This window comes from Pseudorca crassidens, chromosome 12, assembly GCF_039906515.1.
Source record: "Pseudorca crassidens isolate mPseCra1 chromosome 12, mPseCra1.hap1, whole genome shotgun sequence".
NCBI lineage: Eukaryota > Metazoa > Chordata > Mammalia > Artiodactyla > Delphinidae > Pseudorca > Pseudorca crassidens.
Genome location: NC_090307.1, coordinates 19,187,981 through 19,210,702, shown reverse-complemented (window position 1 = coordinate 19,210,702; position 22,722 = coordinate 19,187,981). Strand labels below are relative to the sequence as shown.

At 41.0% G+C, this 22,722-nt stretch overlaps 1 protein-coding gene across 17 annotated transcripts in view; it reads right to left on the bottom strand.

The window, feature by feature from the left end:
• The window catches only part of TCF4 (transcription factor 4), a 360,829-nt gene that overhangs the window by 236,129 nt on the left and 101,978 nt on the right, over positions 1-22,722 (bottom strand). For all 17 annotated transcript variants that reach the window (XM_067698990.1, XM_067699001.1, XM_067698991.1 and 14 more), the window contains one exon: positions 1,301-1,362. In XM_067698990.1, coding sequence (XP_067555091.1) covers positions 1,301-1,362 — 62 coding nt within the window. The remainder of the gene's footprint in view (positions 1-1,300; positions 1,363-22,722) is intronic.

Here is a 22,722-nt window from a genome sequence, read left to right as displayed (position 1 = left end):
TGAGAAAGCAGAAGAAATTAAGTACATGTGAAGGAACTAAACAATAGAGGGACATTCTGTCATCTCCTACGCTTGCTGTCAGGGGGAATGGATTTATTTCTGCAAGTGTGGACTGTAATGTGAGGAGGAGGAAAGATTTCCTCAACCCATCCATATAATGCACGAGAATGTCAGATTTGACAGCTGGTGCAAGCGCTCAACAAAGTAACTGGTAAGCTTAGAGCTCCTGCTGTACCCTGAAGACTAGAGCGTTGAACCCCAAGGCCAAAGAACAGGTGGAAATGGTGAACTACGACTTGCTGAGATGGCCTCCTTTTGACAGCTTGATTACCTTCCTTACCTCTTATGCCAAGATAGAGACCTCCCTCCACCTCAAATTTATGTGAACACTTAAAGCAAAACGTTACCCCCTCACCTCCTGCAGAATGCTTCATCTAGCTATACAGCTGGTTGCGGGGGGGGGGGGGGGGGCAGGTGTTTTACTATGTGCTCTAAGTCTATTTCTAATTTGGGGTATTATATGTATATTATAAAAACTGACATGGATTTTAGAGGGCCTAGAAATGACTCCATTAAAGACAGACTATATATAAAATCATACACATTTAAGTCGGAAGGAACATGAAAGATCCTCTGGTTCTACTTCTTCATTTTACAAAGTAGGAAAATGAGGCCCAAGAAAGTGAAACGACACACCCAAGGTCGTATACATACAAAAACACGTATGGCCTAACCAACCCACTCGCATGCCATGCCACGGTCTTCCCATGACATTCAAACTAACAACCAAAAACCATGGAAAGGAGTGGCAAAAATCTGAATGAACCCACTGGTGACCAAAGGCACTACTGGTGGGATAATCATATGTCTGCAAAGTGAAATCAACTCAGATTTACTATGCAGATTATACTGGTAGGCTAGAACTTACTACTATGTCTTCAGAATTATTCAGTGGCTTATTTACACCAACACATTCCAGGGATACTAGGATTTTTCTCAACGTTGCACCATCTACAACGAATAACTTTCTGTAACACTGGATCAATAATTGACGAAGTAAGGCCAAATATTTAATGAAGGAGTTTTTCTTCTGGTTAGCCAAAGTGGAAGAGGTGTCAAAATCAATAATAACATCCAATAAGAGAATGAAAAAAAGTGCCAAGAAGAAGCTGATCCTCATTAAACTTAGTATGCATACATATCTGTGCAGATGTGTGTGGGAGAGAGAGAAACTCACCTACAGTTTGTCAATTTACATATGTGGATGTCTGGTTGTGGGAAAAAGATTAGATATACTTACCCTGGACGGGCTTGGATGTCCTCCACTCCCCCAGGACCCTGAGCTACTTCTGTCTTCTACATCTAGGGACAAGAGAGAAATTCTTTAGGCTTTCTTGCAATAAGTCTTTCTTTTTGCATATGCACTTTTAAATTAATGTTTCAAATTAATCTCCTGTTGCCTTTAATTAAGAATCAGGCATGAGGCTACCATGATGACAGTGGCTTCTGACCCATCTACTTAAATTAAGTCATTTAAATTCACAGCAGAAATGAACTGGACCCTCAGGAACCAGAGGTATGAACATAAAAGTTACTTCCATCCTTCACAATGGTTCATAGCCTCAACTTTTATAGACCTGAAACTTCACTTAAAGTCTTATTAAAATCTTTTGGACAAGGTAAGTTAAAAATACACAAACACAATCTTAATACACACAGAGACACACACACACACACACACACACACACACACAGAGTTAAATCAGGTACCTATCCATACTAGTTGCAGCTGCAATCATGCCATAGTGCTCCTAGACACTTCCTGTCCTCTTACCAAGGCTTATCCCACCAAACAACAGACATGAACAAAATATGCAAGACGAAAAAGGATTCAGCAGTCCATTTCCATCGGGACATGACAAGGATATTAGGAGATTTTTTTAAGCTTTTTAATTTAAGACAACGCCGTCTCAGTCTTTTAATTTTTTTTTTAATGGGCACACCGTTTGGCTACAATCCTTAATCTGTGCACCGAGATGTGGATACGAAAGTTGTTAAAGCAATGTTTTCTTTTGAAATGATGGCAAAGAGAACTGTATGAACTCCCAGAAGGCTGGAATTCTCTACACTCCGTACCAGCGAAGTTCTAATGCTGACCAATTACTAGATGCTTCATCAGTGCTTCAAGTGGCAAATACTTGAAGGATGGAGAGTCTAACAGCTAAGTTACCACATTCATTGCTCAAAACATAAAAGTGTTGGAAAGATCAGTCACTCTATATTTAAAAATGGCTTTGAGATTTTTGATGAAAGGCTCTTTATGAGTATGAAAAGTTTCACTGTTGTATTATCTTGATCATGGTGGGTAACAGACGGCGATCACAAGCTTCCTCTGACAGAACTGGAGGAGGAGGTGTGAAACTTCGGTTCAGGAGACACACTCCCATTTAGTGTGTTTTCTAACATTTCAGTGATACTGTTTCTTCTCTTAACACACTACTGTCCTTCCTTTTATTACTCCTATTTGATTATCAGCAGAAGTGATCACAGTATACTTAACTGATTTATTTGGGGGTACAGTGGAGTACATGGCATTTTAGAACATAGTAAGAGATGGAATAGAAACAACCACCAACAACTATTACCACTAAACCTGAAATCTTTCTCTCTCTTTTTAAACAAATATTTCAGTTCTTTTCGTTAGTACTTTGGAAGATAATGCAAATGCAAACAGTTATCCCCTGTGGACAGCTAAAATCAGTGACTGCGAGCTTTAAGAGATGTCATGGAAGCTCGGAGGAGTAAGTCTGGAGAAAAGGTGCAATACTTTCCCAAATCTGCTGTTTAACAATCCAACCTCCTGGCCTATCTCGTGGAGGCTGAATTGGGGGGAGTACATGAAGAAGTGACTTAGAACACTTGGGATTATCACACAAATAAGTTTTGTAGCCTGCACAGTTCTCTTCATCCTTAACTCCAAGTCAAATATTTGCAAAAAAAAAAAAAAAGAAGTATAAACGACAAAATATCTCAACCAGAAGTGTGCACATCTTGACTTGCTTTTCACCTGAAACAGCCAGCTTGGATTAATTTGAGAGATCTCTCCTCTTAAATTTGGCCCAAAAAGTAATGAAGGGATAAAGTTGAATCCCTGTATCCACCATAAGACTTTGTATTGTTTGGACCTATTTTACCTTTTCAATTTTCAAAGAGGATTTTAAACATGAAAAGAAGGCAGAGACAAGGAGGAAAGGGGACCATAGTAATTCCAGGTCAGTAGTTTTGCACTGGGGATGATTTTGGTCCCCAAAGGACATGTGGCAATGTCTGCAGACATTTTTGGTTGGCACGACTTAGCAGGGCATGGAGGTGGGGTAGAGCTAGTGGCATCTAGTGGACAGAGGCTAACATCCTACAAATGTCAGAATACCCCTACAACAAAAAAATTCTCTGGTCCTAAACGTCAGTTGTGCCAGGATTGAGAAGCCCTGTGCTAGAGGACAAATTCTATTAAAGAGCAAAAAGGAAGAATCGAGTTAGAGAAAAAGATGTTACTACAATTTGATTTATAATGAATATGACCACTTACTAAATACATAGTGACCTATGCATTTGAAGCTGGAGTGTTTCCAGAGACCTTCCTATACATCGTCCATCCACAGAATAAAAGAAAAATGATGGTCAACCAAGCAGCCTGCTAATTAGTAGGCAAATAAAACACATCAAAACTTGAGTATTCCCAACTGGGCAATTTCAAAAGCGAGCAATCCACTAATTAAAAGTGCTGGAAGTCTAGCTTTTTCAAAACAGGTTAAATACTGGCTGGGTTCCTTCACAAATAGATTCCCAACCAATCAAATCTGACTGCTCTTTTCCCATTCTTTCCCATTCCATCGTTCTCATTTCCTGACCTCACGCTGCTGCACCTCCTTTCTGCTCCCCTCCTTTTATTGCTCTCCTTTTAACAGGCTTTTCCTTCACTTGGCCTCCTGCTAGATCGAGAAGATAAGACACCTCTCTAGCCCTCCCAACCCTAATAGAACAATCGTATGACTTCTGATGATATTTTATCTTTGAAAGAATATCTGTACAACCGGTGCTCACGTGTCCATTGCAAGAAGACGCAAAGCCATAGCATGTAACGAATGTAAATGTGTTATTTTTAAGACATTTGTTTCCATCTTCCCTCCCACTGAGCTTCACAAGACCTGCCAGTTAGTTAGCAAGCGTTTCTTCAACAACGATCGCAGTGCATCTCAAAGTGCATCTGAGGACCATCTACATCTTAGGCACCTAGTACGCTCATTTCAAAGTCAGCATCTTAGGGTCCATTGCAGACCTACTGCTCCTGGATCTCTAAAAGTAGGACCAAGAGAACCGCTTTCGTAACGAGGTCCTCAGGTAATTTTCATGTACACAGGAGTCTGAGAACCACCAGTCCCCTCCAATGGGAACACAAGACAGATGCATGTCCCACCCTGCACCCACTGCCTAACTCACTCCCTGTCTTAAAATCCCTGCCCAGGCGGCTGGTTTCAGCAGCATTCGGTCCACATTCTCATCTCATCTACATCCCAGGAGCTCCTGCCCAGACTCACTTTTTATGTAGACCCTGCACGTGGCCTACACTTGGCCACTCCCTACTCCCAGCTGGTGTACCTGGACACTACACACACTTTCTACCTCCACACCATTGTACCTGCTGTTCCCTCTGCCGGAACTGTTCCTTATGTCTCAAAAAATAACAGCAGCTAACACTTCATGAGCTTAAATATGTCAGACACTGTGCCAAGCACTTCAGTAGACTAACAGTATCACCATTTGATATATGAGGAAACAGAGGCTTAGATGGGACAGAAAACCCTCCCCAAGGTGACAGTGAATGGCTGAGCTGGCAGACAAAGGTGCTGTCAATGTGACAGCCAGGGAGTGTTCTTCTCCACCACAGTAAATGCCTCCCTGGTAAGAAGCTCAGATCTCTCCATGACCAGCTCGAATGTTACCCACCAGTCACTTCTCCCCAAACAGAGTGGATGTATTTATTTCGGAGTCTGTGCCCACTCTCGTGTCCACACAAGATTACAGAATTTACACAACACAAATATATAAAACTAGATATGTGAAGAACTCAAGAGACTGGAAAATAAAAGCAGGAAAATATCAAGCCAAACCTATGATGAGCTTATCAACAATGTACACTGTGATGGACGGGACATTTGCGAGAGAGGGGTCAAAATTCTAGAAGCTCCTGAGTGGGCAAAGAGTGAAACAAGGTTCACAATGAGCACTGGATAAAAATACCCAAATTATTCAGGAAAGTCATTAAGGCAACAAAATTACAAATGAAAAACTGCCCGATAGAAGCTGTCTGAATATGAGTTCTTGTGTCTCCCTTGTTCTGTTGTCACCCTCTATGCAAGATGGGAACACATACAGAAAAAGACAAAGAGCAAGTGAATGATAGAGACTACTCTTCCAAAAGACTGAAGTGGGCTCCACTGTTCAAAATTTTCTAACTTATTTTACCCTAGACAAGGACAGACCTAGCAACTTCCACGGGCTTGACAGCTGCCTTAGGAGGCAACCTGACCATCCACAAATTTTCATTTTATTTGAGTAGTTCTGCATAAGCCCCGTCTAAAACGTCTGACATTTCTGCACCAAAACACAAAAGTGAAGTCTGGGCAGAACTAGGACCGACCACTCCATTTAGAGAAAAGATATACAGAGATGAATTTTAATTTCTACAACTTCCCATCCACACTCATTAAACTTATGGTTACTCAAGCCTCCACTCTGTTTATGTGAACAGCGAGATCAAAGCTATCAGACAGACTGGACAAATGTCAGAAAGCACAGCACAAAGAGGTGGGATAAAGACCTAGATTTCAGCCGTGACTCTGCATTAACCAGCTCTATGGTCTGAGCCACTCACTGGACTATCTGAACTCATTTTTGTCAGCTGTAAAATAAGTGGGTTTGAGTTCCATTCTCAACAGGGCAGGCTAGTATATTGGGACAACTCTGCCACAAAACACTAAGTGAAGTAAGTCAGACAAATATCATACAATATTGCTTATATGTGGAATCTAAAAAGTTGATATAAATGAACTTACTTACAACATAGAAATAGACTCACAGACGTAGAAAACAAACTTATGGTTACCAAACGGGAAAGGGGGAAGGAATAAATTAGGCATTTGGGATTAAAATATACACACTACTATATATAAATAGATAAGCAACAAGGACCTACTATATAGCACAGAGAACTATACTCAATCTCTTGTGATAACCTATAATGGAAAATAATCTAAAAAGTATATATACAGATATATATATGTATATATAGATATACACACACACATATACATAACTGAATCACTTTGCTGTACCTTAAAGCTAACACAACATTGTAAACCAAATATATTTCAATAAAAAATAAATAAATAAATAAATATTCATGGCTTTAAAAAAACACTAAAGGGCTTCCCTGGTGGCACAGTGGTTGAGAGTCCGCCTGCCGATGCAGGGGACACGGGTTCATGCCCCGGTCCGGGAAGATCCCACATGCCGCGGAGCGGCTGGGCCCGTGAGCCATGGCCGCTGAGCCTGCACGTCCGGAGCCTGTGCTCCGCAACGGGAGAGGCCACGACAGTGAGAGGCCCGCGTACCACAAAATAATAAAAAAAAACACTAAAAATCATGGATAGAAATTTTAATCTTCTTCTAAATCCTAATGAGCTGACAAGATAGTAAGAAAATATCCAGCCAAAATCAAAGTGAAAGCTGGAACCCGCAGAGGAAGAAAAGACATTTTTTTGCCCTGAGGACATCTGCCAACCTAGAAAATGTAATGGCCTCTTGGGTCAAGGAGAACAGAAGTGAAAACTCAGGATCCACCCAAAGCAGGTATCTAACAGGAGATAAAGGGATAATAAGGTTTCCAGCCTCAAGGAGTTTTGTTAAAGTAAATGAGTTAACTGATAATTGATAAACACTTAGCAGACTACCAGTAACCAATACCTACCATGAGTGCCAAATTTACCAATACCTTCCAAAATCTAAGGTAATCAAACCACATAAATAGATAACCACATAAATAGATAAACTTGTGATTTATTCAAGGAAATCTGAGTCTCACATTTTGTGACTCTTTGTTCTGCTAAGTGTCTGGTCAGAGACTTTCAGATACTCTCCTGGTTTTTAGAAACTGCCAATATGTTTAAAGTAATCAAGTCCCACATTCTCCGTGAACCCCCTGCAGCACTATCACCATGAGAATTCAGTGAGCGTTAGGTTTGTTGAGTGACTTAATTTACCTTTCGAATACCCTCTTGGCATCTCATTTCAACATTTTTTTGTATACTGTATAAACGATATGCTGTCAAAATTATGTGTGCTGACCAAAGGCCCAAGCTAAGAACACAGACTAAATATTATGTAAGTTTAACCTTGATTTGAAATGAACAAGTATGAGAGTACCTAACCCTGTTGATTTGGGGTAGCACTGTGTATCCAGCCTTTCCTTACTTAGAGCCCAGATCCTGCCAAACAACCAGGGCTCCAGAACTTCATGAAGTCAGAACAACCAAAGTGGTATCCTGCATTGCTCTAAGGGTCTACAAATTCCAACCCTTGTGGAAATATACTGACGAAAGCTCCTACACACTCAGAATGCATTGGGAGGCAGATTGAGTTCTTCCTGGAAAGGTAATCATTCTGAGGCATGTGGAAGTCTACACGGTCTCAAACCCTTCTCTCTGCAATAACAGACACTAGTAAATCTCCTCCACACCATCATGGAGACGCACAGACTGCGTACGCCTGTGGCGCCTACTAATTTCCTAGTCCAGGAAGAACCCCTGGCTGAGCCCTTCACACAAACTGAGATGGCATATGCTCTCCGTCAGTGCCAGATGAATTCAGAGTTCAAAATATTTCATCAGCAAAGAGCATGTGAAGGATGTGCACATTTTCACTAGCACCCAGTATAATAAGAACTCTAAGTAGAGTAATTTGAAGTCAAATTTGAGTCCTAGGACAGAGGTAGGAAGGGTGGAGGAGCTTCAGATATTGACAAGGGCCACACAACCATGACCACTTCTTCTGGCTTCTGTAAGAAACAACACAGGCTTCAAAAGGAGTGATCTGGACAGTGGTGAGAAACCTCCAGCACTTCCCAAATCTGACTAACAAAAGATGATGTCTGTGCAATGCATTCCACACAAATTCTAAGATACCTTAAATATAAAAACAGGGACCTGGGCATCCCATTTTCAGAGCACTGCCATCCACGCTGGCTTTCTCAGGATGCATGGATGTCCTTATCAAATAAATCTGAAAACTCAAAGGTCAAATATAAGATGATCTTACAGCTCATACATATAAATATGTCAACTGTATAAGGAAAGGTAAAATGTGGATACACTGGGGGAAAAGTATAGTAGGAAAATTTGTTCAGAAGGGAATTACTGCAAATTTTAACTTTTATTAACCTCCAACTTAAACTTCTATAAATACGTCTTTTTTTTTTTTTTTTTTTTTTTTGCGGTACGCGGGCTTCTCACCGTTGCGGCCCCTCCCGTTGCAGAGCACAGGCTCCGGACACGCAGGCTCAGCGGCCACGGCTCACGGGCCCAGCCGCTCCGCGGCATGTGGGATCTTCCCGGACCGGGGCACGAACCCGTGTCCCCTGCATCGGCAGGCGGACTCTCAACCACTGCGCCACCAGGGAAGCCCTATAAATACATCTTTTAAAACACTGAAACAATACTATTTTCCTTAAGTTCAAAGTAAACTGTTTTTCAAAAATGAACACTAAATAATCTCAGATATTTAAAATGTGGAGTTAACTGCACTTTACAGTGCTATTAAACAGGAAAAGCACTTTCATATAACATGATATTCAGATAATACAGAAGTAACAAAATAAAACAAATAACAATTATGTTATAAATATGCCAGTGGTGTTTCATATTCGGAAACTCAGAAATCTTCTTGAAAACTCAAGGTGAGTAGACAGTTATATTATGAAACTGAGACAAAAGTAAATTTGAACTCTTTATATCAATCCGTATAATTTGGAAGTATCATGATAATCTAAGTTGAATAATATTGTGACTTGAATAACCTAACATGAAATACAGAGAAATGGGTGTTATTTAGCAAACTTCCATTTTGAATGTTTGAAACTAACCAGTCAGGGTCTTCCTCTTAAAGAGAAGTTCATCCTTTCAAGAGCTCACCTCTCCAAGTAAGAGCCCAAAAAGAAAACGAGCCACAAACAACTGAGGCAAGAGTATAATAATGTGAATTATATATGCCTCCTTTGACTTTTTTGAAATGTAACCGGTCAAAAGCACTTAATAAAAATCAGTCTTACTAAAATAATGCTCTTGAAGGCTAGATATATTTCAAATTAGGTAAGAATACAATTGGAAGTAAAATGCCATATCTGAAGACTTTGGAAAATAAAACCAGCATACCATTTAACTCCAATATTAAATAGATAAGCTTCAAAGTACCTAAGCTAAAAGTGAATATAACTTAGGGAGGTTTTTAACTCGGTGCTTAGTACCTTTTAAAGATGTATTTACAAATAAACGTCACAAAGTGTGAGAAATAAAAGGTAAGTGTTTTAGAAAATAAACATTAAACAACCAAGAAATGAATTCTGAAATATGCTTCATCTTTAAATAAAATAGAATATATAACTCTGATAACAAGTACATGTAATTATACAGGAGTTTTCCAAATCAGACATGTAATATTTATGTCGCAATATCCATAATACTGTAATGACTGAAGACATACAAATTGATATTTAAAATGTCTATTCGATCAATAATTTATTAAATGTATTCCAACAGAGGGGGGAAAAAGAGCCAAGATGAAACATGGAACAGTTTTCTCTCTTCTTCTTTTTTCCCTTCTACCTCTTTTCTCCCTGGGGTGCCATTTGTGAGGCTCTGGGAAAGGGCTGCTGGCTTAATTGAAATATCTGTAGGCTGTAATTGCTCTGCAAAACCACAGTGGTCCACTTCTCCCAAATGGCATTTGTTCCTCTTCGTTTTTTTCTTCTGCTTCCTTTTATACTTTAACAAAATCTGCCCCTCCTGTTTCTTCTAGTCTTATCTCATCTTGCCCTTTATTCTGAACACATGACTAATACTGGGGAAGCCAAACAGCTTTAAATATTCAAAAATCTTCCCTAAAATCCAGTTTTGTAGCCCAGTCCCTTTTGCTTACAATAATCACTCCCATAAACTGACTCTCAGTTTATCTTTTCAACATCCCAACCTTCCACCTGTGTTTAACACGGCAGCCTCTGACCTGGCAATGACAAGCAATCAATCTTACATGTTATCTTCGGGGTCAAGTCTCAGTTTTAGGCCAATTTTCTTTGTATTTAGGCTCAAATGTGCAAACCACACTATATTACTCTGCAAAACATCAATGAGAAGGCTTAATTAAGTAACACTGACAGATAAATCCATTTCTTTCACAGTAATCAAATCAAAGCAGGTTGACATAACACAGGAACTTAATACAGTTATTCCCTTGTAATTGGAAAAAGGCCCTTTACTTCTCATTAAAGCAATCTTCTGGGTATTGGCATAATAAGAAGGCTCAGAGCCTTAATACTGCCCTATAAAAGTCTCAAGATACAGACCCCTTAAACAAACAAGCCAGATTATCTAATTCCTTGATCACAGCAGAACATGTAGTTCCTACTGTTTTAAACTACTAATTCTTTATCTCTGTTGCAATTGAAAAGAGGTAAATCAGTGTCAAACACATACAACTGAAAACTGCAAAAATGCATAAACTGCTTACAGTTTTATAAATCTATCTCCACATGTATTTGAAGGGAAGCAGTCCATTAATGAATTTGAAATACTTCACAAATGTGAAGTTGTAATAGCTTGAATCGGGAGGAGAATCTTTTTATTTTACTTAATGGGCTCAACAGGATACCTTTTGCCTAAATTTACAGTCTGATAGTCAACCCTACAGTACAACTTTGGTAAGCGGAATTGCCAGAGAATGTCATCTGAAGAGCATTTAATTTTTGTGGTATGTAAAGAACAGTAAGTCATCTGGTCAACCAGAGGCTTCTCCAACCGGGCTAAAAACCAAAAGGAATGCAACAATATTACACCACGTTCAACTCCCCAAACTAAACAAAATAAATTTTCACCCTTTCACTCCGATTTTTTTTTTTTTTTTCCTGCGGTACGCGGGCCTCTCACTGTTGTGGCCTCTCCCGTTGTGGAGCACAGGCTCGGGACGCGCAGGCTCAGCGGCCATGGCTCCCGGGCCCAGCCGCTCCGCGGCATGTGGGATCCTCCCAGACCGGGGCACGAACCTGTGTCCCCTGCATCGGCAGGCGGACTCTCAACCACTGCGCCACCAGGGAAGCCCTCACTCCGATTTTGAGGGAGTTTCTGTTATTACCCCTTGGTGCCTGATCAATCTCAAAATGATTCTAGCAACTCGTTCTGAAAGGATAACATAGAATCTAGAGTTGTAATTCCCCAATGTGGCTGACCATTAAAATCCCCCAGGAACCTTCAAATAAAAAAACCCCACAGATACCCTGGCACCACTGGAAACTAATCAAGAAAAGATCAAGGGTTGAAATCGAAGAAAATACGTATTTTCAAATTTCTCTGTTTTTCTACTATTTTATTTTAAAAAGTTTTTAATTACAATGCAGTTAAAACTATGTAATTTGTTGTTTCTGAACCATCTGCAAGTAGGCTGCATCAATCACATCCTTTTATCCCTTAGTACTTCCGGGTGCATTTCCTACGAGCAAAAATAGTATAGTTATCAAAATGAGGAAATCTACCATTGATACAATAATTTCATCTAGTCCACAGTCCATATTCGAGTTTGGCACTTTTTCCCCCTTTTGCAGAGGACTCAGTCTAGGATCACGCCACACATTTAATAGGTCTCTTTCATCTATTTTAATTGGAAACAGTTCCTCAGTCCTTTCTTTTTGTGATATTAGTGTTTTTGAAGAGTACAAACCAGTTATTTTATAGAATGCTTCTCAACTGGGGTTTATCTGATGCTTCCCCATGAGTATATTCAGGTGGCTATAATACTACAAAAGTGGCCTTGTGTCTTTCCCAGGATTTCACATACAGAGCCTCATGGCAGCCTGGTGGTCTGGCCCTCATTTGTTATGGTATTTCAATCACCTGCTCAAGGTATTATGGGAATTCTCCACTGTATAATTACAACTTTTCCCTGTGCAACTAATCAGCCATCTATGGGGAGATTCCTTAAGAGCATTAAAACTAATTTTTAATCAAGTGCTTATTGAAAAAAATTAAAATACAAAAGTGTATAAAGTAAAAAGGGAAAATCCCCTCAACACGTACTCCCTCCACCCCGATATCAGGAGTTTCCTAGGCAGCCCTTCAGATCCTCTGGTCTGTGATCAGCTGGTTTTTAAAACCACAGAAATGTAGGGAAATAAATGCAAAACTTGACTGAAATTTCTTTGCTATTCGATTGGCTAAGAAATAGCCCTCAATTGTTTACATATACACTAGTGACATTTTATGGGATACAGTTAGTCGCTGTAGGTTTGTGACCTCGGTGGGGATAGGGCAGGCAGGAACTAGGATAAATGAAGACATATTATACTATTAACTTTGAAGGAATTCAGCCAAGATGAAGACAAGATTGAGCAACCCACTTGTGAATCAGTGCAATGCAGAAAGCCAACGTAAATAATCCATCCTGGAGTCCATGCTGTTCCTTGCCTCTTTCCACCACGTTCTATAGACCACTATGTAAAAAGGAGACCCGCCACGGCAGCAGCACTTCCCAATTAAAATCAAATGGACAGACAAGTACTTATGACAGGGGAAAAAAAAGATCTACTGACGTTTTCCTAGGCCAGCCAAAAAAAACAGTGGGAAACATCTAAATTTTTTTAAAAGTGGGAAGGAAACTGACACAAAGAATATATTTCCACATTTTGAGATTATATACACAAATGAACTAGGCACAGTCACAAAGTGAGGAGTAAATCTTAAACATAGCAAAGACTGGGAAAGGAACTTGGCCATCTGATGAAACATAGCACATTAGACAATACTGAGTGAGTTAAATGATTCTAATCAATATAAGGTGGAAAGGGTCCCTTTAAACCCTGGGATGCAGCTCATGTCATGTTATAAACTGAACACTGCTGGCAGATTTCGACTCTGACTTATAAATGCTTAGAAAATTTTCCTCACAATCCCATTTCAGCCAAATGCCTGGCAGACATTGGCAAAGGTCTTTCTCAGTTGGGCTTACGAATGTGTGTGCGTGTGTGTGTGCGTGTGCGTGTGTGTGCGCGCGTGCGTGTGTGTGTGCGCGTGCGTGTGTGTGCGCGCGTGTGTGTGTGCGTGCGCGCGTGTGTGTAAAATCACAATACACACACAAATACAATACACACACTTGAACTGACTAATAGTTTCTTGATATTAATGACAGTGTTTAAAACGGTTCCCAGATGTTGCAACTTGTTCCACTGACATCCTCTTGGTTTTGATCAGTGACTTGCTTTTGATCAGACTTGAGTCCAGTGACTTAAGGGTTTTAAATTTTCTCTCACAATAACGTAACCACACTTCGGTATTATGCTTTCTGCTTTCCAAAATGGTTTTTATATTCATCTCACTTAAAATGATTTATCTGGAATCACTGAAAGTATGAAGTTGGGATCAAAAGGAGTTGCCTACTTAAGTCTGAGCAGGCTAACACCATTTTTCAAAAGATGAAAACAAAAATCAAAGGAAATAGGCAGTTATCCTGGATAAAAGAGGCCATTCCCCATAAGACTTATTTTTATCCTTTCATGCTATTAGTATTACCTCTTTAATTTTAACTGGTAACCCAAAACTTGCTAAAGTTCATTAAAACACTTGCTAACATAGGAAAGTTAAATAGCATTATAATGATTGAGTTTTTGTATCCAGCAGCATACATTTTTAAGTTATGTCAGCAATGACAACAAAATTGCCCATCTCCCCTCTGAGCTGCCCTGTAACCCACAGGACACCATTTCACCAGCACACTTCACCAGACACAACTTCTGGCATTGGTTTGAGAAAGGCCCCGAGCTGTGATGACAGGTCAGGTCTATAATGACAAAAATGACCGTAGCTTTCCCCAAACCACGCTGCTCCTCCTTACTTTCACTTTCAAGGGCTTTAAAACACTCTCATGGGCTTCCCTGGTGGCGCAGTGGTTGGGAGTCCGCCTGCCAATGTGGGGGACACGGGTTCGTGCCCCGGTCTGGGAAGATCCCACATGCCGTGGAGCGGTTGGGCCCGTGAGCCATGGCTGCTGAGCCTGTGCGTCCGGAGCCTGTGCTCCGCAACGGGAGAGGCCACAACAGTGAGAGGCCCATGGACCACAAAAAAAAAAAAAAAAAAAAAAAAACACTCTCATAACTGAAGGAGTCAAAATACATCTGCATTAATTTCCTAATCCAGCTTTTCGGGGTAAAATTGAAATGCATTAGGAAGAAACAACTGGCATTTTCTTAAGCTTAATCACATCAAATTCATGGGAAGAGTGGTTTTGTTTTTGTTTTGTTTTTCTTTTAGTCGGTCTCAACTTGGATGTAGCCTGCCTTCTGCCTATCTGATAACCAATGGAGTGCTGGTCAGAAAGAGATGAGCTGATATGATGTATTGGTCTTACAAATTCACTACGAGGAATGGTAAAAAGCTGTAACTCTTCCTCAGGAATGGAAGAAATGTCATTAGTTTGAAAGGAGATAGAAGCAAAGACCTGAAGAATGACAATAACCAGGCATCTTAAGGGAAAACAAGAAGCAGGGAAGGGGTCCAGGGGAAGCCAGAGCTGTCAGTAGAGAATAATGATTTATCTGATGAGATTAGCAGAAAGTTTGATTAGAAAAGATGCCTTCTTAACATCCCGAAGATTGCAGTGTTACTTTAAGATTTCCTTGTGAGACAAAACCGTGCCTGCCAAATGTGGTCTGTAACAGCGCAGGCCAGTCATGAGCGACGCAGTGGGAAAATAGCCACTAAGCCAGATTTTATTTGATTTGTACTGATGATTTTTATTAGAATACATGGATCATTGCTTCAACCTTTCCATGTAAAACCAAATCAAATTCAAAAACTCACACATCAGTCACCTAACCTTATGTCATTCCTTCTGCTTTACTCAAGTTGAGCCACATTTCAGCTGATCTGTCCTCGATAAATCGTTTGAATTGCTGGGCCAAATTCTGGGAGGCAAGTGGTACACAAAGGAAACCGCTAAATCTGCAGTTACACATCAGAACACCAGAGAAAAGAACTACTGCAAGCCTCCAAAGTACAGAATGAAATCAAAGAGGTGTACAGCCAATACAAAACAGGACAAAATGAATTTCTCTTTATTGTATCAAATGTATTGTAATTTACCTTTAAAAGGCCCGCCCAACCCCTCAGCTATTTTTCCCTCTTTAATTCAAGGTACCGTGCAGGACTCTGTAAAGCAATGGCTCGGAAACCAGAGGCAAGCCCACAGTTATGTGGCATAAGGAGATCTGGTGAGTTTTACAAATCAAACATAATAATCAGTTCCACACATTAAAGACACTATGACCTTTCGGGCAAAAATTGAAAATGTTAAAATCCGACACTTGTGGAAAGCCTCTATAACACATATAAAAGTGACTTCATGAAAAGGAACGCGTTTCATTACAGGAAACGTGGCCATGGGTGTCCAAAGAACAAGTGCCCATAGCCCACTTCCCCCTCTTCTTTTCCCTTTTTCTTTTTGCATTAGCTTTTTTCCCTTCACCCTCAGCGACACTGCCAGTTTTGATTTAAATCTCTGAGCAATAATTATTGTTTGGATATCATTTCTAGTTCACAAATCAGATCCATCTTCATGATTTCCTTGAGTGTTCCAAACAGCTCCTGAAATAGGCATTATCTTTTCTTCGGAGAAGGTGAACAACTTTTCTGGTTAAAGGCCACCAACAGGCCTCAAACGAATGTCTTCTGGAGGCTGAAGGTGCCGCATGACAATGTCTCGGAACACTAGTGGTCACCAAACTTCTAGGTCTCTGGTGTAACCCTCTGGGGCTGGCACTGGACTCACCGGCCAGCCCCCATTCCTCCCTCCCCGCCCCCCCGCCCCGACCACACAGGAAATCTTTATCTCCCGTCCTCCTTTGCAGTCACGGGGCGGGGGTCATGTGACTACAATTTGGCCAACAGAACGTGAGCCCAAGTAACGCCTGCCTTTTCCAGTCCTGGTCCCTACAACCTTCCATGTAATCCTTCACGCACTTTCTCTTCCGTCTTTGTTCAGCCCTGTACAAAGAATCTAGTGTATCCCTTTGAGGGCCTAGGGGATGGCAGAGCTAAGGCCTGAAAGAACCCGGATCTGAAGGGTTACAGGGAGCAGAGCCCACGCCTGGTGCTCTGCGAAACCAGAGGGCTATAACCCCTCGCAGTGTTAAGCTCCTAAAGGTTGGGGGTTGTTTGTTCCAGCAATTAGCATCCCCTGACTAACGCATCCTCCAAAACAGACTTCCATGAATTCTGGCGCTGTGATTCTCTCCTCCAAGCAAAGCAAACATACGCAGTTAGAGCTGGCAGTAGACAGGATTGTGAAGCAGGGGAAACTGGTCTTTGAACTCTCCTTCTCTCCCTTTCAGACTTGTTTTCCCCTCTTAGCATTTCCTCCCTCTGAGCACCAAATGTTCTCTGGCTGCTCAGTCTTGTCTGTCTCAAGAAAATAAACCCAACACGTTCAGGAGCTATTCTTCCTTTCAACCGTCATCTCGTAACCGTGAGTGGTGAGCCGCTTGCTCCCCGGGCAATTCTGGAGAAATTCCTTAACATGGAGGATTCTGTGTATCCTCATCTGTAAAATGCAAATGACTGTCTCCGCCCTCCAGTACTGCTGTGATGATTAGAGGGAGTTTAGGAAAAATGTCACCCTGGAACCTGGAACACAGTGGAAACTCACAAAAAAAGATAATTCCTATTTTTATTATGATTATGATTATCATAGCATGATATTTGACAGCAAAAGGGATACAGAATATGAAATAGGGCTCTTTCTCTTTGAAATATATCATCGAGATTGGGAGAAAAATCATACAGAAATAAAGGGCAGCATCTGATTATTAAAGAAGAATAAAGATGGACTATGAGAAAAAGGAGAGGTATATAAAGGCTAGAACCATCACTTGTGAGATACTGGCAATTTAGGGTGTAGACAAGAGAAAGCACTGGTGAGCTGGTACCCACATTACATTTGTGCATAACTTCCCAACTCCATGTTCAATGCCATCATACTGGTAACTCACAACAGGCACTGGTAAGAGCATTTACACCATGGAAATTGGCAACTGTTACAAATCGGAGCTCTTTTTTTCTCTGAAGAGCAGATTATTAAACATCACTCCAGCAATGAAAACAGTCATCATTGTGAGGTATTTCTACTCAAACTGCCTCATTTAATTCTCACAATCACTGCTGAGGTAGGCTCATTTTCCAGATGAAAAGTCAGGCCTCTCCACATTAAGTGACTGGCAAAAAAATCCTGTTGCCTGAGATCCCTGCACTATAAACCAGGATGCTTCTAAAAGTGAAGGGCATCTGGCTTTCTTTTTCTTGGCATATCAGATGTGTATTTCCCTGAACACAGAAAGCTATTCCTTAAAAACATCGAAATTCAGGCGGCCCCCCTCCAACCATTCTCATTTTTTCCACTACTCCTCATTTTGCTCCTGCACTCATCTGACTTCCCTTCATAAACATATTCCACATTTCTTACCACGCTTTCCTCTACACATCCGATGCAACATTTTGTGCAGATGTGCTTTCAAGGATTACCCATCACACTGTCTCAAGAAATCTACTCGTGCCTAAGGGTCGCAATAAGTTATGAATGCTCTTTAAATCAATGGTTTCTCATACAGCTGTCCTGACCAAGGTAATCTATTGTATCTTGGGCCAAGCTGTAGACTGTCCAGTAAGTCTGGATCCTGGAGGAGCTGGGATAGCTCTTCGATTCAGATGAGGTCTCTGATAACAGTTTCAATAACGACAGCCACTGACGGCTGGTGTCAGGTTGAACATGTGCCTGGGGGATGAGAAAAGCCAGGGAACATCCCTAGGTTTCAGGTGTAGCCGGAGGTCTCAGAAGACATCTGTACCCGGCGTGACTTTTAATGTCAATGCGTGCTTGCCATCTAGGTAACGTATCATCACTTCTTTTCTGTCTGACTGAAGCTTGGCCATCTTACAAAATCCAGAGCCTTCCAAGGACAGAAGAACAAATGGGTGAAGGCATGGGAGCACGAGAGCTCATCCCGCATGCAGGAAATGGCAAAGGCACACAAGCAGCATGGAGAATAGATGTATTAGAGTCACAGTGGTCGCCAATGAAGAAATGCTGACTTTCGGCAGGGCCAGTGGAAGACACTACCGTGAACAAAGCACTAGGAAGTTAGTTCTTTGTTCCAAACGCTTTGGGCAGGCACCAGAGAATAAAAGCAACAGGTTCATATTTGCATTGTGGAAATGGCAGCAGTGGGGACGGTGGGTTATTAAGGTGAAAACTTGGAGATAAAGAGACTAATTAGAAGGCAAGCAACTACTGTGACAAAGGTAACAGATACTGCAGGATTGTACTGGGGAAAGAGAATAGACAGGGCTTAATGACTAAGCCGGGAAAGTAAAGCAATAGAGTAGTCAGGGATTATTCCCAGTTTTTTTGTCTTACGGATATTGGTGCAGGTTGGAGTCTAAAACAAGAATATATTTTAGACATTTTGTGTTCCAAGTGTTCACTGGTCACCAAAGTATAAAATCCAGTAGAGTAAATGACTGTGTGGGTCTGGAGTTCAGAACAGAGACATAGAGATTAAAGTGATTTTAGGCAAAATCTTTTAATTGCAAGTCCCCTTATATAGAGAATTTACTGGCCCAGATAAGTGGAAAGTCTGGAGACAAGGCAGGTTTTAGGTTTTACATATCCAGGGGATCCACCACATTAACAAGGATAAAGTTTCCTTTCATCCCTCCACTCTGCCATCTGCATATCACCTTCGTCTTAAAGCTGGAATCCATCGTGATCACAGAATTTCTGGATTTACTTGCTTCCTTATCTTCTACTTACTCGCAGAGAGTTCAGTTTACAGAAGAGCAAAATTCCTCCTGAACTTTGCCTCGATTGGAACCACCATTGAACCAATCCCTAAAGCCAGGGAACAGCATGCATGGATTTGAGTAGTAGACCTCACTGACCCAAATTAAAAACCATGTTGAAGGGTATAGGATTACCCTGATTGGTTTAGCCCAATCACAGCTGCGCCCTGGAGATGTAGTAATCCCACACAAACGACAAGGATCCCACACACTAGAGGAGTGAAGTATACGTTAGTGAGACAAGCACAATTGGACCAGACCTCAAGTACCCTGAGTGCATTATTATATAGCATGCAGTATACAGGCAAATCCGTCATGCCACTCCCTCCTTTAAATACCTATTGGTGTCAGAATAAGAGCAAGGTTCTTATGGACATTGAGGCCATCTTGGTAATAATGCATGCACACAAGCCAGTGTTTTCTTTCCTCTAGTTCCCTTGATCCCTGTCAATGCTCAGCACACCACTGGCCCTCCTGCTGCAGACCCTGAACACGGGTTCCCTCTAATATAACACTCTCCCACCCACGCCCACCACTCCACTTCCCTACTTGGCCTGTTCAAATGCTATATCAACTCTCAGTGAATCAGCACTTCCTTGGGGCACCTGTCCTGTCCTCCTAAATCAGGCGTCTTGTCCTTCTCTCTTTCACTGGACTTGTCACAGATGGAATTTTACATTTTTATGATTCTCAAGTGATTCCTTTCTTCCCCAATAAAGAGTATATGCTCCGCAAAGACAAGGCCTGGGTCTTATTTGCTTTCCATCCTATCACCAGTACCCAGCAAAGTCCTGGACAGGGAGGAAGCCCTCGACATAATCATAGTTAATGGGACGGCTGGTCCAACAGCCCCTCAAAATAGGCTGGGCACATAGGAAAACATCAAAAACGCTCACAGAATTCCCAAAGTTGCGAATCTTTCTGCAGAGCTCCGATGCCTTGGAGAAGGATAACCTAAGATGATGAAAATTCATGTTTCACTGATTCTAGTATTAACTAAAGAAATTAAACCACAGGCTCACCATAAAGATCAGCTCAAGGAGTTATATACGACACACCTTTTCTCCATAACTTAAAGAACGGTTTGTTTCACAAATATGCAAGTATGAATTCAGATTCAGCAAGAAATATATAGATCTCTTAACACACTGAAACCCTGGCCAGTCACAGGACCAGAAGGGAGTTGATCTACAAATCTCAAGCTCAGTGATTTCTATGGTAAAAATGCAGTGAAACAGTCAGACTTCATGTATGTTTTCTCCCTCGACAGAAATAATCTCCTATATGCTCATTGTAGAGGGAAATATTTGCCTCTTTACACTCTCTTTGATATGCACCCTAGTGATTTGGTACATATTCTACAATCATTGGCCTCAGGACAAAGGAGAAAACAACTGTTACCTCTACAGTAAAACAGCTTTCTGTGATCTGGTGATAGCAAGACACAAAGTGGGTTTGGAATTCCGTGTCACTTACTTAGATGGCAGTTACAACTCAACACTTTCTGAAAACCTTTCCACTGAAACTTCCCCATTGAGTAACAAGGGTATCATTAATATTTAAAGTTCTGCTTCAAGTATAATCATCAGAACACCACAGCCACAACAATGAATACCCTACAGCAGTTTACTGCTTTCAAATTTTCAAAGCACTTGCACACACAATATTTCATCTTCCCTTACCATTATATACAACAGAGAAAGGCAGGGATTGGTTCAAATTTTCCAGGCAAGGCATTGAAAGAGCTGGGAGGAGAATGCATGTCTTCTTCTAACCTCCTTCCAGACTGACTGTCACCCCTTTTCTTATGCCAATGAAAGAGAACTGATATCTTCAGAAGTTGGAACCCAAATCTGGATAAAGAATATTAATATTCTTGTAGAACAAGTTATCTTTCGTCTCACAAATCCATCATTCAGAATCCCAATTTCCTAATCATCAGGACTTTTCCTTTGGCTTCAATATGCCCCGCTGGAGAAGTCTACCATTTAAATGAATCATGGCTCAGAGTGATTTTTAACTCATTTGCAGGTACTTTTTTTCTCCTTTAGCTGCACAGAAACAGAGAGGACATTTTTTAGATTGAAGGTACACATGAAGAAATGAAGATATTACATTGGAAGCTACACGTGAAAATTCTCAAAGATAAAAATACAATACATAACCCATCCAGTTAATAACCCACCAATGAAGAAAAGCACTGTTGTAAACAATGGACGGTTGAGGCAAACTCAACCCATCAGTGCAAGTGGCTAACGGTTCACCTTTCTCTGAACTGTGCATCGGAGTAGGGTCTAGAAGTAATTTGAGTGGGAGCAGTGGGAACCAATCTCAACACGGACAGAAAATCTCCCATGTGTCTCCCATGAGTGTCTCCCACATGGAGTGGTAGAAAAAACAACACAGATTTAGCTGGATTATAAAAATACAAACATCACTTTTTCTACATTATTCAAAACATGGGTTAATCAAAAGATGCAATGGTTTAAAAAAAAAAGAATCCTTTTCCAGCTTTAAAATAATGAAGATATTCTCTTATACCGTTGTATATTATAAAAGCTTTATAGTTTTGACTTTCTAGTTTGTCATACTATGGAAGTTCATTTTTTGTGTATTTTATGAGTCTTATTTCAGTTTTTTATCATCAACATTCAGCTGCCTTAGCATCATTTATTGAAGTCTCTCTGTATCAAACAATGTTACTACCCCATCCAGATCACTTCGTATTGATTAAAAAATTTTTCTGAAAAGGAAAAAAAAAAAGGATGCAGTGACTCTTAGTTTGTCTACCCAATATCCCTTCCTCTCTCTGTCCTTCATAACAGCCCTAAAGCGGTTTGGTCGCTGTTGTTGTTCATTCGTTTGCTTGTTTTCACGTAGCCACCCCTCCTCCACGTGGATCAGGAGACGGTGACCTCATCTCTAGTTCGGACACAGATCCTGAGTACTGTTGTGAATCACAGCTCTTGCCTTCCCCTGGCCAAGGACCGGTTTAAAGACGAACACTGAATCACAGAGTGCTGTCTGCCGCAGGGTTCCTGGGAAAGGTCTCCCTGCTCCAAGGAAAGAAACAAATTAGGAGATGATTTTTCATCTTCTCTGGCCATTATCCTGTTTGGGCGTCATGTGTAGAATGGCAGCAGGAATCTCCTTATCATTCCTCGGATGAAGCCGGTACACAGAGATTTCAGAATAGGTTACATTCGTGTATTACTTTAGTCATACATTTCCTTACGTTTAAGCCAAGTTGGGTCAGAATTTTCTTTCGTTGCAGCTGCAAAGAACAGTAGGTCCTCCCCTACCCGACACCCACCCACCACCCCAGAAGTAGGCTTATGAACTTAATGCTCACGGAGGTTCTTTAAAAAGAAATACCAACTCTGGATAAACCCAGACTTTACCTACTGAAAGGCCATCATCTCCTGGCCACTCGTAACTGTCCAAGCCCCACAGAGGAATCATTTTCAGGAATGATACCAGTTATAGGCCCTGTAATTCCCCCTTTTCATTCTTCCCT